The sequence below is a fragment of the Hyaena hyaena genome, unplaced genomic scaffold (assembly GCF_003009895.1).
Source record: "Hyaena hyaena isolate Hyena2069 unplaced genomic scaffold, ASM300989v1 scaffold_288, whole genome shotgun sequence".
NCBI lineage: Eukaryota > Metazoa > Chordata > Mammalia > Carnivora > Hyaenidae > Hyaena > Hyaena hyaena.
The window spans coordinates 1,549,193-1,566,313 of record NW_024080922.1 but is presented as its reverse complement, the minus strand read 5'-3'; the positions used below and the strand labels follow the sequence as shown (position 1 = coordinate 1,566,313).

Here is a 17,121-nt window from a genome sequence, read left to right as displayed (position 1 = left end):
TACACACAACAGAGTAGCACAAAAAGCTTTTCCGTTTGTGCTGCACACATTCTGATTCTTCTTGTCCCCAAACTTGCCAGTGACCTCAGCTGTTAGAGATATATCCTGAGCCTCAGATGTGTTTGGAACAGGAAAAAACTTATCCAAGGCCGGACAGATGACATGAGGCCTAGAACTTCACTCTTGAAAACTTGAACAGACTGCATGGCCATTAGATTACGACTCCTAAATGAACAAAGAACCATCCCTGTGTTGTGCATAGTAAACATGGTATAAATGTTGAGGTCACTACTTTGGTTCAATATACCAGGCAACATGTTTATACAAAGCACAGTTAGAGCAACATCTGTCCTTTTCCCTTAACCACTCTATATTTTAAAACCCCTGTTGTAAAATGCAAGCATAGAATCCCAAAATATAAACAGCCTGGAATCCCTTATGCACTTGTTTGTGAGTGAAATCATTAGTGGGTTGTGGGGTACTGGTGGATCATAACAGGTAGCTAAAAAAATTTTTTTTAAATGTTTATTTCTGAGAGACAGAGAAGATAGAGCATGGGCAAGAGAGGGGCAGAGAGAGGAAGACACAGAATCCGAAGCAGGCTCCAGGCTCTGAGGTGTCAGCACAGAACCCGATGCAGGGCTTGAACTCAGGAACCATATCACGACCTGGGCCAAAGTTGGACACTTAACCGACTGAGCCACCCAGGTGCCCCTCAAATGGTGTTTTTAATAAAACAATTTGAAATATCAGAAAATGAAATGTATAGTAAGGACCAGTAATGTCATGTGAAACTTTCATGTCAGTTAAATATATCCATCTATGTACTGGTCACAGAATAAAGTTAAAGTCCCTTATTTCTTCAATCAAGATATTTAGATAAAGAGGCTGAGAGGCTTGTCCAAGGTCATGCACAAAGGTGCGTCAAGAACCAGATGCCCTTACACTGCAGCCCATGGTTCTTTACACAAAAACCTAAAGACCAAAAGGAGCATCCTGTGTTAAAGACTAAAATTACGTATCAGAACAACCAATAAAAACTAAATTATGAAAGGGAAAAAAAGGCTAAAATTAAATATTTATACATACACGGAATTTTACATAATAAAATATACACTAATACACACTATAAAGTATACACAATAAAAATATATGCTACATATAGTCTACATCTACAGTCATAGTTCTATATGGTCTATAGGTGATGCATCTTTATGTAACTTTAACTGGAAGTATATGCAAAAATGCTCAAGATTATCAGGATAAGTATTTCCTGAACCATACTTAACAAAAGCCTAGATTCTAAGAACCATAGGGGATGCTAAGCATAAAATACCCAGTCTCTGGAAACAGTAAAATAGAGCTGATTTCTACAAATTACACTTTAAAAATCATTAGGTTTCCCTGGTGCTACAACCAAAAGGTGGGATTTTCAAAATAATCAGGAATAACTGACTGTCCCTCAATCCCCTTCTCCACTCAAGTGACAGGACACCTGCATCACTGATTCTGCCTGCCTCAGATCAGCATCCTTGGATTTCCCCCACCTCCCCCTCCCGGATACAGACGCAGCTTGGTAAGATCTGTGAGAGGGGCGACAGCTATAGCACAAGCTTAAGCCCCAAGGCAATACAATGGTATTCTCTCCTCTTGTTGAACTTTACACTTTGTGGCCTAATTACATATTTTATCAGAAAATATCCTTTAAATAGGGTATTTCTGAAAGATTGTTTCATTTCATACTACTGCATGGCATCAATTTAAGAATCATGAGATTTTCCGGGAGAGTATTTTTCAAATTGAAAAAAAGAAGAGATCTGCTTTATAGACAATTTATCAAGGACTTCAATAACGAGTTTAATTACCGGTTGAGAATAAGAAATCAAAGCAACATTTCAATATAATATTCTTTGGTTAGTTTATTACTAGGTTGATGAATTAAAATAAAAACCCAGAACTCCACTTTTCACAAGTTCAAGAGAAAGGGGGGAAAAAAATCATTGGCTGTTATATAACAGCCCTTCAAACATTCTTCTTTGGGATTGTGATTTGTATTAGATAGATATTCCGGCCTATCTAGGTCCAATCTGTATTAAGGTATGTGTGTATATATATACATATATATATTTTTTTAATTTACTCACTTTAATTTAGTCTCATCCCAAGTAATTCTTTGCCCCTCATCCCAAGTGATTCTTGAAACAACTGTCTCAAGTGTTAGTTACATTTTCCCATCAGATGCTAATATATAACCACCAAGATTTTTTTTTCATAATCACTAAAATTCTAAGTGTTTACCTTAAGTATAAAATAATGTCTTACACCATCAGCAGTAACACATAATCATTGGTGACTCATCTGTGTACATCTTAAAACAAATGCTTCAAAGGTGCTATTACAATGTGAATGAACTAAAAATGTTCCCACGTTTCACACGTACTGTCCATAAAAAATTCTGCAACTCGATACATGGGTTTACCACAGTTTTATTATGAGTACTCATGGGAGCAAAATAATCTTCGGATTGTTACTTCTGTTTTTTCTGTTTCTTAGTCCGTCCATTTTTCTTCTGCCCTTTCTTTTTCTTCTTAAGGAGAACAGCTTTTTCTCCAATAAACAAACTTTTAGAATGTCCTATATTTTTTGAATCGAGATTAAGTCCCTGCTTAGGTTTACTGACATTCTTCAAACAGGGATTTGAATTTGGCTTTAATTTTTCTTTATTGACAGAACGCATGACTCTGAGTTTTCTTCCCATCAGTTCAGAATTATTTAATTTCAGAGCAAGATGAACAGCATCTGTATTCTGGAATAAAAATCAATATATTAATTTCCACCAGAAACTGCTCTGCAAAGGCACTAGTAAAACTGTGACCTGAGTGGATCAGGAGAAGTTTCAAGCTTGCACACAGACAGACACCCTCCCACTTCCACATCCAAGAAGTCCAATCCCACGGCTTTCAGTACTCTCGTTTTGGTCAGGGTCCTCATGAGTTTCTCCCCAGGAAACATTCAGCTGCCGTGTCACATCAGGTAGGTCACAATCCAACAGGCTTCATTTTCCTCATTGTAAAATGGAGTTTCAACCAACTAGACTAGGCACATGCAATCTTTTAAGCCAATGAGCCTCCCTTCTCACAGGCTCCTTCTGCAAATGCTGCACTGTGTTAGCGGACTTGAGAGAAAGGAACTCCCTTTCGGTCTCTGAGATGTTGGACTAGATGCCTTGCAGAATTCTGGTTTCCTTAATGTTTTTTTATTGTGAGAGAGAAGGCATGAGAGCAAGCAGGGAAAGGGCAGAGAGAGAGAGAGAGAGAGAGAGAGAGAGAGAGAGAAAGAGAGAGAGGGAGGGAGGGAGGGAGGGAGGGAGGGAGGGAATCACAAGCAGGCTCCGTGCTATCAGCACAGAGTTGGGACGCTTAACCAACTAAGCCACCCAGGTACCCCTGCAGGGTCCCATTTAGATCCCAAATTCTATTACTCTTTTATTCTAATACAGAACCACTAAACGCTAACAACCTTGAATATTCATTAGATGTTTGCTAAAGGACTTTACCAACTTATCAAGTAATAATAGCACAGGGGCTCAGTCTGTTAAGCAGGCGACTCTTGGTTTTGGTTCGGGCCATGATCTCACACTTCATGGGCTAGAGCCTGACATCAGGCTCTGTGCTGACAGCAGGAGCCTGCTTGTTATTCTCTCTCTCCCTCTCTGCCTCTCCCCCACTCGAGCCCTCTCTCAAAATAAATAAACCTTTAAAAAAAAAAAAAGTAGACAATAGAGAAACACTACAATGCAGTAATGATGGCAACATAGGCTTTTTCTCAAAAGCTATCTGGTAATAATACATCTCAAGAGTATTATACGTGGTCATACATCTTGACCTAGTCAGTAACAGCCCACTGGGGAACTATCCCAAAAAAGCAATAAAAAACTACACACAAACATTTGGAGGAAAAAAGCCACCCCAATTTCATTTTTACAGGGAAAAATAGAGAACACTGCAAATTTCCAACATTTGAGAAACATGAGGGAAAAGACAGTATAAATTATGTTACATCGCTCAAAGGAACATGCTTACACAACAGAAAAACACAAAGCAGATTGTAAAGTTTTATGTTCACAGACAGAAGTTCAACTTTAAAAACGAAGGCACAGAAAAAAACTGAAAGGAAATGTATTAATGGGTGCTTGTGGAGGGGAGAAAAACTTAAGTGCCAGTATGTATATTCTAATATACATAGTTTAAGAAAAGTATATTCTAATATACATAAGTTTAAGAAAAACTTAAGGCAGTATGTATATTCTAATAGGATGTATATTCTAATATTGTTAGGCAGGATACACTGGTTAATATTTAGCATACTAAATATAACCAATTTTGTACAACGACAAATTTTTTTCTACCTGTGCAAACGGGCCAAGTCTTTCCTCCATTTTTAGAGATTTAATACCTTACACCTTTCATGTCCAATATCTAAAACATTATTTAATAACATGAATATGGAGAAAGAGGGACCCAGAATGTCTTTTGATTAGGTGCGGTTACAGGAATAGTACTCTAATATGACAGGTTATGAGTTTAGTTTCCTGAAGGTGGAATTTGAAGGTGACAGTTATGTCTGAGAGATGAGCCCAAGCAGTGACAACCTCTCCAGCGCATTTCCAAGGACAGTGGCAATGCACGAGTCTCCCATACCTCAAAGAGTACGTAGCCGAACCCTCTGCCGACTCCAGTGACTGGGTCTCTCACAATCCTCACCGCCACAATACTCCCACAGTCCAAAAAGTGGTTCTCAACTAATGATTCTTCCACCTCTAAAAACAAATTCGACCAGAGCACAAGTAAGGACAGAATTGCCTTTGAAAGCCGGAGCTATTTAATGATATAGCAAGTTAATGTAATACAGTATAGCAAACCCCATAAAAATCAGTCAAGTTACACTCTACACTTTCTCAAGTTAGTCTTTAAGCAAAACATTAAGTTACTACTCAGTTGTTATTTTCCTGTTATTTTAATGATAAACGGATCCTTTATTTGTTTAAAACTTACTGTATGGAAGATTCCCCACAAATATTGATCTCTTGTCCCTCTGAAACACAAAGAAGGTTAATAAAAATCATTGGAGCCGAAAATGGAAGTCATCCGAAAATCCACTCTCCCTCACCCCATGTATCCGACAGGTCTCCACTGCTCTGATTTAACTACACACCAGTCCCTGATCTGATTATTTCTTCTGTCTTCCTTCTTGAAAGTGAGTAGGCACCAGAGGAAGTAGGGTTGTTTTTGTTCACAGCTAGCTCTAACATTTGGCAGTGCTCAAGACAGGCATGCTAGGTTGGCAAAGTCTCTCTGTACCGGGCCAGATAGCAGGATGTCAGGCATTGCGGGCCAAGTGGTCTCTGATGTAACCTAATGGGTGTGGTTGTGTGCTAGTAAAATTTAATTTAAATAGCACAAACAGCTGATGGACTTGGCCCTCAGGGTAGGTCTACAATCAAAGCCAGAGAAGTCTCCCAGGCCTTGGTCATTTCCCAGCTAGGTCACTCTGGCCCCACACAATAACGCACACCAGGTTTGTGTGGGGAGCTCTCACATGAGGCCTTCATTCACTATGAGAGACGGAAACTGCAAATCCAGTCACATCACTCCTGCATGTCAACCTGTGGGACTGCTCCTGGGCGAGATCCAGACTCTTCAACACGGCAGCCCACGGTCTTCATGATTTGGCCTAATTCTCCAATAGCAAATCACTACTGTTCCTTTTCACACTCCACCTGCTAATAACTGCATCAAGCTCTTGCCATTCCCTAAGCAAATTAAGTTTTGGCCCCCGCCACATATACTGTTTAAAATTTCTTGAGCCTAGATAACACTGACTCATCTTTCGAGTCCAATAGAGCACCTGTTGTTCTGGAAGCCCTCCTCTGTCCTTTCTTGCCGGCACCCCCCAGGACAAGTGTCCCATTCCTGAGCTGACAGAGCATCCTGTGTACTTATCAGAAAACAGTGCTGGGGGTGCCTGGGTGGCTCAGTTGGTTAAGGGCCAAACTGTGCTGACAGCTCAGAGCCTGCTTTGGATTCTGTGTCTCGCCCCCAACCCCCACCCCCCGCCCCAACCTCTCTCTCTCTCTCAAAAATAAATAAACGTTAAAAAAAAAAAAACACGTGCCACAATCAGCCCATCTGTCTTCACCTTTATACTGTGAACCCCTGCAGGACTCAGGCTCTGTCTCAGCACCGCATGCCTGACACAGAGCAGGGACTCAAAACCTGTTCGAGTTGTTTAACTTTCTCGATCTCGGTATATGAAATACGGTGTTGGCCCGGATGATCCCCAGCATTCCTTCCAGGCTAACTCTACGAGCACTTGATCTGTGGGTGGGAGTACAGCGCCCTTGGAAGATGGGGACAAAGGTCCTTGCGCCAGTCTGTGCACCAACGCTGTGACCTCAAGGGCCGAAGTGTTTCCTTCTTGGCTTCCTCATGCTCACTGATGATTCCACTCCTCTCAACAAAAGACAACGTTTCTCTCTACGAGACTCTAGTTAAGTTCTTTAAACAACTCAAGTACCACTTACAGATGAAGTCTCAGATGCCAGATCAACTCTGATACGAAATCCATCTGCAAACTGGGCCCCGTTTCTGCATTACAAATACGAAGGGGGAAAATGGCTGTTAAAGATGAGCACTGAGTTAACGGCAATATTTGCTCTAAAGTCAAACCAAAGAATAAAACGTACTCATACATACTTAAATATAATCATTCTATTCAAATCTCAGTGAGATCAAATTACCTTTTCAATGCTTTTGTGGCAGCGCTCTCATCCTTAAACACAACATAAGCATTAATATTTTTCTGATCAGGATGAATTTTATGTCTATACAAAAAAAAAAAAAGATAGTGTAAAATCTGTTCATCTCAAAGTCATTAACAAAAATACGGTTTGTTTTCTACTCTCAATCAGCACATAGAACAAGAATTCCTAGGGGAAGTTTCATCTCTTTTAATAAATATTTAGTAATAACGCAAAAAATAATGTACAACTTACACTGATATTAGACAAAACACATAACCTTCCTATCAGTCATCACCATGAGAGAGCAAGTGGGCCCCCCAGGCAATGTCACAAAGCCAGAAACAAGAATCTTAACTGCAACCCTGCACCTAACACACATACACACAGATGTGACCACCAACTTGATTTTTCCTTTTTACTGTAAGATAAAAACTACACAAATGTGTATAGCTTAGAGAAACACTAAAGATCATAACCCTTGCAGCCACCGCCCACCCCAACAATTCTCTCTGTGCATCCTCTCCTCCAAAGGTAACAACCACCCCTACATTTCCAGAAACCATCTGCTTGCATGTCTATGTGGTTTTATCACAATCAAGTGTCTATTCCTTGGTCATACTTTGGTGTTGTCCATGTAGGGACTTGAAGTCTTCTAAGTCTATTTAATCTGCAGGATTCTGCCTTTATCTCTCTCTTTACCTTACTGTTCAACCTACAGAATTTTCCAAAGCCTGGATTGTTTTGATTGAGGGCTCACAGTACAGGTCAACGTGTACTTCCGGCCTCCCTAGTTCTTATAAATTGGCAGCTGGATCCAGAGGTTTGCTCAGACTCAAACTGGACATCTCTGTCAGGACTGGAGGTAGTGCTGTGTCTGCTCAACGGGAAGCAGGTTATGACTGGTTTTCACTCTTTTTTTTAATGACTACAGCTATTTGCTGCTCCATGCCTCCACCCATTGATTCACTAGGCTTGCGAAATGGTTCTATAATTTAGATATGGCCAATCAGCAAAAAAGGCCTAGGAATGACCGCAGATTATTCCCTGAAGACATGAACCTATTGTTTTTAAAGTAGCAAAAACGCTAATAAACAAGTGAGTACCATCAAGAAAGGTACTAGGAAACGTCAGGGCATTACTCACAGCATTCTGTAATAATATACTACACTCTCTGATAGTTTTAAATCAATAAAACTAGCTGCGATTTCTTGAATGCCTAATATAATACTGGGCACTGTGGTAGATACTTTGTGCATTCACTTAATGTCCCACCTCTGACATGGGTGTTACTTTTCTGATTTTATGGATAAGGAAGCTGAGACTCAGAGAAGTGCCATGATCACAAGGCAAGGAGTGGCCAGCCCAGGACTTCAAACGAGCCTACTTGATTCCAGGGCTCCCACTCTTTCCCTGCAACAGCTCTGGACAATATCCTACTCAACTTGTTTTAGTGTTGAAATGTTTGCATCCTCCCCAAATTCTTATGTTGAAATCCATGTAATGCCCAATGTGATGGTAATAGAAGGTGAGGCCTCTGGACAGGGCTGAGGTCAGGAGGACGGAATCCTCTAGAATAAGTCATGTGCTCTTAAAGAAGAGACCACGCAGTGCTCCCAGCCCCTTCTTTATCTGACTGTTGGACTTTAAAATGTGAGAACGTGGTAAGAAGGCACTGGCTATGAAACAAGAAGCTCACCTGACCTCACCTCACCAGAATGGAACCATGCTGGCACTTCATTCTAGCCTCCGAGACTGAGAAAGCAATTTCTATTGTTTACAAGCCATCCAGTCTGTAGCATTTTGTTACAGCAGCCCGAACAGATGAAGAGAAACCCCAAGACAACCTAAATGGAAAGTGACTTTAAAAACTCTTAACTGGGGGCACCTGGGTAGCTGTCGGTTGGCTCTGAGCATCCGACTCTTTGATTTCTGCTCAGGTCACAATCACAGGGTCATGAGATTGAGCCCAAGTCTGGCTCTGCGCTGAGCACGGAGCCTGCTTCGGGTTCTCTCCCTCTCCTTATCCCTCCCCCACTTGCACTTGAGCATGCACACACTCTCTAAAAAAAATTAAAAAATAAAAACTCTTAACTGTCCTCTATGAGAAAAGGTCCCTTGACACAAGGAATACAGAGGGCAAGCACCCATTTCTGCCCCTTTCTATGTGACAAGATCCTGTTATGTATCAAGCTTGATGGGTGATTTAAAAAAACTAATGGCAAGGCGCCTGGGTGGCTGGGTTGGTTAAGTGTTCGACTTCGGCTAAAGTCATGACCTCGCAGTTCACGGGATCAAGCCCCTTGCTGGGCTCTGTGCTGACAGCTCGGAGCCTGGAACCTGTTTCGGATTCTGTGTCTCCCTCTCTCTCTGGCCCTCCCCCACTCACACTCTGCCTCTGTCTCTCAAAAAATAAATAAATGTTAAATAGTCACCATGCTGTATGCGATATCCCTGTAACTTATTTATCTTATACCTGGAAGTTTGTACCTTCTGACCCTCTACACCTATTCACCCCCACCCCCTTCCCTGGCAACCACCCACCTGCTCTGCGTCTTTAAGTTGTTTTTCATTCTCTTTTACTTCACCTAACATAATGCCCTCAAGGTCCATCAACATTGTCAAAAATGTAAATATACTTCTTTCCCTTTTTTAGGCTTGAATAATATTCGTGTGTGTGTGTGTGTGTGTGTGTGTGTGTGTGTGTGTGTATCCAATCATCACTTACCTTGGCTAATGTAAATAATGCTGCAATGTTTTCTAAATACATTATTCTGTTTAATATAACTACCTGTATATTGATGTAATCTATATACCTATTAATGTACCTATATCTAATATATACACATCTGCTTGTAAAATCTATTCTTTCATATCTGAGTTAGAAATAACTCCAAATTAGAGACTGACAGGAAACCCTGCATAGAACTAAAAATGAGAAATAAAGGTTGTACATTTTAAATTTACATGTTATATGTCAATTATATTTCAATTTTAAAAATTAATGAGAAATAAAGGGAGAGTAAAGAAAACTTTTGTGTCTCGTCCATGGCACTGGGTGCATGAGGAGGGTAGGGGAAAATCCCCTGAGAATACGAACACAAGCTACAGTACCAGCACGGTCCCCAAACCTTCAAACAGAGAGCTTAAAGTGTTCTTGGGCTGGCAGTACCCCCCAGGTAACTGAAAGAAGCAAACACAAATTCTCTCTGGAAAAACCTGACCAGCCAACCATAACTATGGGGCACCGCTGATTTTCAGATGCATCTTGACTTCAAAACGTTAACATATGGGAAAATGTGTGCCTTAGAACTGATAAAATAGGGTATTTATGAGTTATACTACAATACTTGGGAAGAAAACTTCCTTATTCTCTTCCAAATACAATACTTGATTAAATGTCCTTGAAATTTCTCATGGGACATTTTCTAGCAACTTATTTTATAATGCTTACTCTGATTCTACAATTTATGTTAAGGCTTAAAGACAAACATCTGATCAATTTATATGCTATTACAGACATAATAGTCAAGTAGTATGATGTATTATCCAAAGATAAAAATCCACGAGAACACAGTCTTAACATTTTAACCAAAATGCAAGACAGTTAAGATTACTCCCTTTCTCTAATTATAAACTACTTACTTTATTGCTGCCAGCTTTTTGGACAGAGTTCCTTCTGCTGGAATCTTTTAAGAGAAAAAAAAAAGGGAAGGGTTTTAAAGAAAACTCATTATCTGAAATATTACTTCAAATTAATTATATTTTAATGAATTGAATTCTAAATATCTTATTCTGATGCGATGTAATTAAAACATCCCCTAAAAAATTCTAGGGGACCAGAAACAACTGTCCTAATGTCATATGAACGGGCTCTGGTGGCTTAGGACAAAATTTTCCAATGATATAAGACCATGTTTAGAGTTTGCAAGCAACGACTTTTAATCTAAATCTAAGTAAACATACTGTGTCCTCAACTGGGGTCAGATGACTCAAAGGGATCTCTGGTCATAAGAGGATATGGAGGTTAAAGGCACATATGAAAAATGTACGGAAAATTGTTTTATAAAATAAGCTTGGAAAAAAGCAACATTTCTATATTAATTTTTTATTGTACATTCTATATTTTATTTTTTGTACATTCTGTATGATTTGAATGTCTAAATTGGCAAATGATGTAAAGACATTATTAGCATCCATATATCAAAGGGGTTGTATATGCCAGCTGGCAAAAAAAAAAACATGGTATATTTTAATTGGGCAAATCGGGGCGCCTGGGGGGCTCAGTCAGTTGAGCGTCCAACTTCGGCTCAGGTCATGATCTACGGTTTGTGGGTCCAAGCCCTGCGTCGGGCTCTGTGCTGACAGCTCAGAGCCTGGAGCCTGCTTTGAATTCTGTGTCTTCCTCTCTCTCTGTCCCTCCCCCACACATCCTCTGTTTCTGGCTCAATAATAAATAAACATTAAAAAAATTTTTTTAATTAATTGGGCAAATTAGGTAATTTCCTTTACGTTCAAATTCACTTTCTTTCCAGTCGTATATAGAAGAACTTTCATACTACTTCAGAGTGAGGGGGTTATGGAGGAGACGGAAATTCAAGTCAGTGACTCTGACCGTCAGCAATGTGCCAATCCTGAGATACAGGCTGGGGCACTGAGATACCTCAGCCGGGTACTGAGAGGACAAAGGGGAAAAGATTCAGACCCTGCAAGTTCACAGAACAGCACCATCTAAGAATGTCAATTTAACTTAGGACAGATACTGTAAATGTCCTCTGGAAATCTTTCTTAGTCATCCGATATATAGTAAAACCAAGAAATTCTCACTTTGTCTTATTCACAAACTCTGAAAATATAGACAGTGCCACCATGCAGGACATGAGAAATGCCCAAGTGAACCATCAACAGGTGAATGATGCTCATCCAAACACATGTAATAGGTGCCTTCTAGGAGCCCTCAAGCATCTATACCTTCTTACTGAAGATACAAATGAGTAGGTATAACATAAAGCAAATAAGGTATAGAAACAATTTAGAGAAAAAATACCACTTGATGACATAAAATAAGAAGAAAAACTTAAGTAACATTTTAATGCCTACTGAAACAGACAGTATTTTACTAGACAAAATGAGACTTTAAGGAGGAGTCCCAACAAAGCCAAAGAACGGAGCAAAAAAGAGTGAGAAAGTGCAAGGGTCTGCTCAGCAACGAGGGCAGCTCCGGGCCTGCAGGAGAGTCACACGTGGGGGAAGTGAGGGCCTCAGGGTCACCCTGCATCAACTGTCAGGCTAAGAACCAGGACGGACTGCACTCACAGCAAGAAGAATATAAGGGTTTTAGGCAATTCCGTGTATGCTTGAGGTGCACAATGTGCAGGCACTGGTGACCCATGAACGAGCAAGACAAACACGCTGTTTGCAATCAGCTTTCGGTCTGGTGGGGTAGATGAATAATGTAACAAGTAAGGGACAGTGTCATAAGGACTATAATGAAGTATGGGGTGCCAGAGAATGCACAGCAGGGCCATCAAAGAGACAAGTAATCCAGGGATACACCAAGATCCCCAAAGTAATACCAGGCCAAGGTGTGTTGTGTGTATGCATGCACACGCGCCTAAGTGGTGTGGTGTCTATAAGTGGAATGATCCTGAGTTCCAGGAAGAAGTACTTCAGGGAAATTAAGATGACAGTGGTATGCTGGACACAGGTAGGCTGAAGGGAGCCTCTATAACTATTCCAGCAAAAGGTAAGGAGAACACAGGTAGAACAAAGCAAAAAAGGAAGCATTCCTCTTGGGAAAAAACAGAAACAAAAACAAAAAACAGTTAAAAAAACAGACAGGTAGGGGCACCTGGCTGGCTCAGTCGGTTAAGTGTCCAACCTCGGCTCAGGTCATGATCTCACTGTTCGTGGGTTTGAGCCCTGCATGGGGCTCTGTGCTGACAGCTCTGAGCCTGGAGCCTGCTTCCCATTCTGTGTCTTCGTTGCTCTGCCCCTTCCCTGCTCAGTCCATCTCTATCTCTCAAAAATGAATACATGTTAAAAACAAAAAACAGAACCCAGACAGGGATAAAAACAATAGGCTGGGTGGCCCAAAGAAGAGTCCAAGGCAACAATGAGGCTTGTAGCCTGGGATGGGGTTGGGGGAGAGATGCTGAAACTGGGGTGCTAGAAGATACCCAAGTAGATGTGTCAGGCAAGGATCTGCTCTCGAGAAATGGGACTCTGAAGGGCAAAATATATATGGAAAAAGCGAGAAACGAACACCATGACAGAAATTATGGACACTGCGCCCAAACCTGGGAAGAGGTCTACTTTTACGGAAGTGGGCAATTACGCCCTCGGGGGACATTTGGCAAGACTAGAAAAATTCTGGATGTGGCAGTTTGGGTGGGGAGGGTGCTACCGGCGCCCAGTGCGCAGAGGCCAGGGATGCCACTGAACATCCCACAAGGCACAGCACAGCCTCCAACAACAAAAGAATAATCTGGCACAAAACGTCCCTCGTATCAAGGCTGAGAAATTCTATTTCAGAGAATCACGTGAGACAGAGAAGTTAGATACAAGGAATAAACATTTCTTATATTCTAATACCATTCATTACATTTAGAAAACATGAACGATGCTTATTTTGTGCTCCAAGGAGCATAGCTATAACTGGCCTAGAGTGCGCAGCTTCATACTTCTATGAAGGTTTAACATTAATTTTTTTTTAAAAAAAAAAACCTCATCTACCTGTGTTTGGAGCGTAAGTACTGTCTGCAGTACACCAACTCGCATACCGAATGCCTTGGAGCCCAGAAATACTATTCAACACGTATTAATGTTCCGCAAACAAAAGTCCACCCCCCAACAACGGTATCATTTTCCTGGGTGAACTTATTAATTTCTTAACATGGTCCAAGAGTCAGAAGTCGATCTTCAGCGCACCTCTTGTCTGCAGCTAGATTTGAACCTGTTGATTCAAAAGGCTGCGCCTCTCCATCTCACTAATACCAACAACATTAATACATCAGACTTAAATGCAATACGTTTCAAGATTTGCAATTTCAAGGCAGGGAGAAAACATACCAGAGAACGAAATCGTACAGATTCTATCTGTCCATACTCTTTAAAAAATGACTTCAGCTTCTAAAATAAAAAAACATATATATATATATACTTTAGTCTACTTTCAGAACATCAAAAAAGTGCCACAGAAAAGAATTAAGTAAAACCATCTGATAATCTTTTACTGCCAGGTTTTATTTTAAGAACATTTCAAGAATAACTAGCTATACTCTACTCAGTTGGAAGACAAAAAATATTTTACACGCACACACACATATACATAAAACGCACCCCAAATTCTTGTTAGTATCCATAAGGCACGCATTTTTTCTTTGAATCTTTTATAATCTTTACCACATGTAAACTATAAAAGTACTTAGGATGTGTTCATTCATTTATACAACAAGTATTTATTAAGCCCCATGCCCTACGCCAGGCACGATTTCAGGTTTACATTCTAGTGATATGTAACAGAAGAGAGGTCTGGATGGAGTGGAAAAAAAAAGCGAGATATGTTACTGCAATACTTCAAGTAGGATTTGCAAAAGGCTGAATAAGGGCAGTGACTATGGGAATGGAAAGGAGAGGGTGCATACTGGAATCAATCTACAGAATGATTCATGTAGTCATTTACAATGAAGCTATATGTTAATGACTTGTTAATTACCCAAGTGTAAACAAAGTGTAAAAGTTATGAGTTATTAACTTCTCTGAATCCTTACAACGTGCACCTTACAACATGCAGATTACACACTTACCTTCTTATTACAGGTGACAGGCAAATTCCCAACAAACACTGTTCTCTCATTCTTTAATCTCTCTTCTTCTTGGTTGATTTCAGTTTTCTTTCTTTGATTTACAACTGTGTGATCTACATCATCAAGTACTTTTTTATCTGTTGCTTTAATACCATATTGAGATGAACTTCTTTTCTGTCCTTGTTTTTGGTGAATTTCTTCTTCTAAGTCAGCACTTGCTAGAGCATTTTCCCTTTACAAGGCCAAAAAAAAAAAAAGAAAAGGAGAAATTAGGAGTCCTGAAGTCACGTGTAGTATTTGACAAAGCACAAAGGTCTGAAATATTTCTCACCTACTTCTAGCTTTCCTAAATATAAACTTATGATTCAAAAATACATCTAAATTTGAGCAGCAGCATTATCAAAAAGTGACCAATATCTCTAGAATACTCATGATTAGAAAAACTTGGGGCACCTGGGTGGCTCATTTGGTTAAACATCTGACTCTTGGTTTCAGCTCAGGTCATGATCTCACAGTTCCCGAGTTCAAGCCCCCCATCAGGCCCCACACTGTCAGTGTCAGGAATCCATACTTTCTCTCTCCCCCCTCTACTGTCCCTCCCCACTTGCGCTCTCTTCCCAAATACAAATAAATAAATAAATAAAAAAGGAATGATGTATTAAAAAAAGAGATTAGAAAAAAATTAAGCTCAATTTTTGAAGATATGTTAAAACTGGCACGTAATAGCAGAGCAATAAAAGTTGTTCATTTAAACAAAAGTTGTAAAGCTCTTGGAGGTCTAGTTTATGCTCTATGAATGCCCAGTTTCACTCTCTGCTCTAGAACTCCGGGGCATCTGCAGCACTCGTAGGGAGTCTATAAAGGTTACTACGGCTGCAAAGTATTTCGTAAAAGCAATGTGACCAATAGGGAAAACCAGATTTCCTACTTTTAACTGTAATATTTCAAGGACTGCTTGTCTAAAGTACATTCTAAAACGGCAAATACAATAAAAGCGCTGGTGCATATGGATAAGCAAGACCTGAGTATCAGTCCTAACAGAGAACTGGACAGAGATCATTTATATATATTTTTAAGTTTATCTACTTATTTTTATAGTAACCTCTACACCCAAAGTGGGGCTCACACTCACAACCTCAAGATCAAGAGTCACATGCTCTTCCAACTGAGCCAAGTAGGTGCTCCTGAACCGGGATCTTAAGGAGGGAATGAGAATACAAGTCGTGGATAGTAAAGGATCCATTCACTCAGTAAATATTTACTGGCTTTCTATTCTAACATCTGAGGATAGAAAAATAAAGAGACTTTTAAAGGCCTTTCAATAGTCCAGCCTCTGAAGAGATGAACAAAGTTGACAATACAATGGTAATACAGTATAGAAAAAGAAAAGAACCACGAAAGGCTTCTCAGAAGAGGAAAGGCAGTCTACTCAGTAGACTGGCACATACTACTCAGTAAATTTTGAGATTATTCTTCCACTAGACCATAAGTTCCACTAAGGAGAGGGTTCATGTCTACTGTTTTGTCCACTATAGCATATAAAGTACCGAGCAGGAGTGAAAGGAACTAAGGCAGTGTGGCAAGGCAGGAATCAGACCCAGGACCATAGCTGTTACGTGAAAGTGCTTACATTGTGTCCCATAGAGCATAAGGAGCCACTGAAAATTTTGGGGTACCTTAAAAAGATCATTTGGGCAGCAGAGTAGAGGAGACCAGTAAGGAGACAGTTATAACTGCATGTATTTGAGAAAACAACAGACCAACTTGAGGAAGGGAGGAGTGGAAAGGGAACAACAAATTCAAGAGATATGAAAGACAGCACCATCAGCACCTGGCAGCCAATTAGATATGCAGGGGAAAGAGAGAGTATCCGAGGACTCCCAAGTCACTGGCTCGGGCACCTGGCTGGAAGGCTGGTGGTGCCACGCATGCAGAGGAAACAGGTCTGATGAGCCTAAGCAGCTCAGTCTGAAGCATTCCGAACTTGAGGTGCAGATGACTCTTGAACAACATGGGTCTGAACTCCACTTAAATGTGGATTTTTTTCTTTTTATAAATATGGTACAGTACTATAAATGTATTTTCTTTCACGATTTTTTAATAACATTTTTTTCTCTAGCTCACTTCATTATAAGAATACAGTACATGACATATATAACATGAAAAATATGTGTTTATCTGCTATTTATGGAAGGCTTCTGGTCAACTGTAGGCTATTAGTAGTTTTGGGGGAGTCAGAAGTCATATGTGGAATTTTGACTATGTGGGGGTCAGTGCCCCTAACCATTCCATTGTTCAAATGTCAACTGTATATAGAATACATATATGTATATATATATATATATATACACACATATATATATATATATACACACATATATATATATACACACATATATATATATATATACACACATATATATATATACACACATATATATATATATACACACACATATATATATATACACACACATATATATATATACACACACATATATATATATACACACA

The 17,121-nt window shown here is 39.9% G+C and overlaps 1 protein-coding gene across 2 annotated transcripts in view; it reads right to left on the bottom strand.

Moving 5' to 3' along the window:
* Nucleotides 1-2,466: 2,466 nt before the first annotated feature.
* RBM34 (RNA binding motif protein 34) overlaps nucleotides 2,467-17,121 on the bottom strand; it is a 17,605-nt gene continuing 2,950 nt past the window's right edge. The window contains exons 4-11 of one of the 2 annotated variants that reach the window (XM_039247171.1): nucleotides 14,608-14,839; nucleotides 13,871-13,930; nucleotides 10,445-10,488; nucleotides 6,800-6,883; nucleotides 6,584-6,647; nucleotides 5,055-5,094; nucleotides 4,701-4,819; nucleotides 2,467-2,806 (exon numbers count right to left, since the gene is read on the bottom strand). In XM_039247171.1, the coding sequence (XP_039103102.1) occupies nucleotides 2,528-2,806; nucleotides 4,701-4,819; nucleotides 5,055-5,094; nucleotides 6,584-6,647; nucleotides 6,800-6,883; nucleotides 10,445-10,488; nucleotides 13,871-13,930; nucleotides 14,608-14,839 (922 nt within the window). In that variant the 3' untranslated portion in view covers nucleotides 2,467-2,527. The remainder of the gene's footprint in view (nucleotides 2,807-4,700; nucleotides 4,820-5,054; nucleotides 5,095-6,583; nucleotides 6,648-6,799; nucleotides 6,884-10,444; nucleotides 10,489-13,870; nucleotides 13,931-14,607; nucleotides 14,840-17,121) is intronic. The other variant, XM_039247172.1, reaches the window with a different exon arrangement.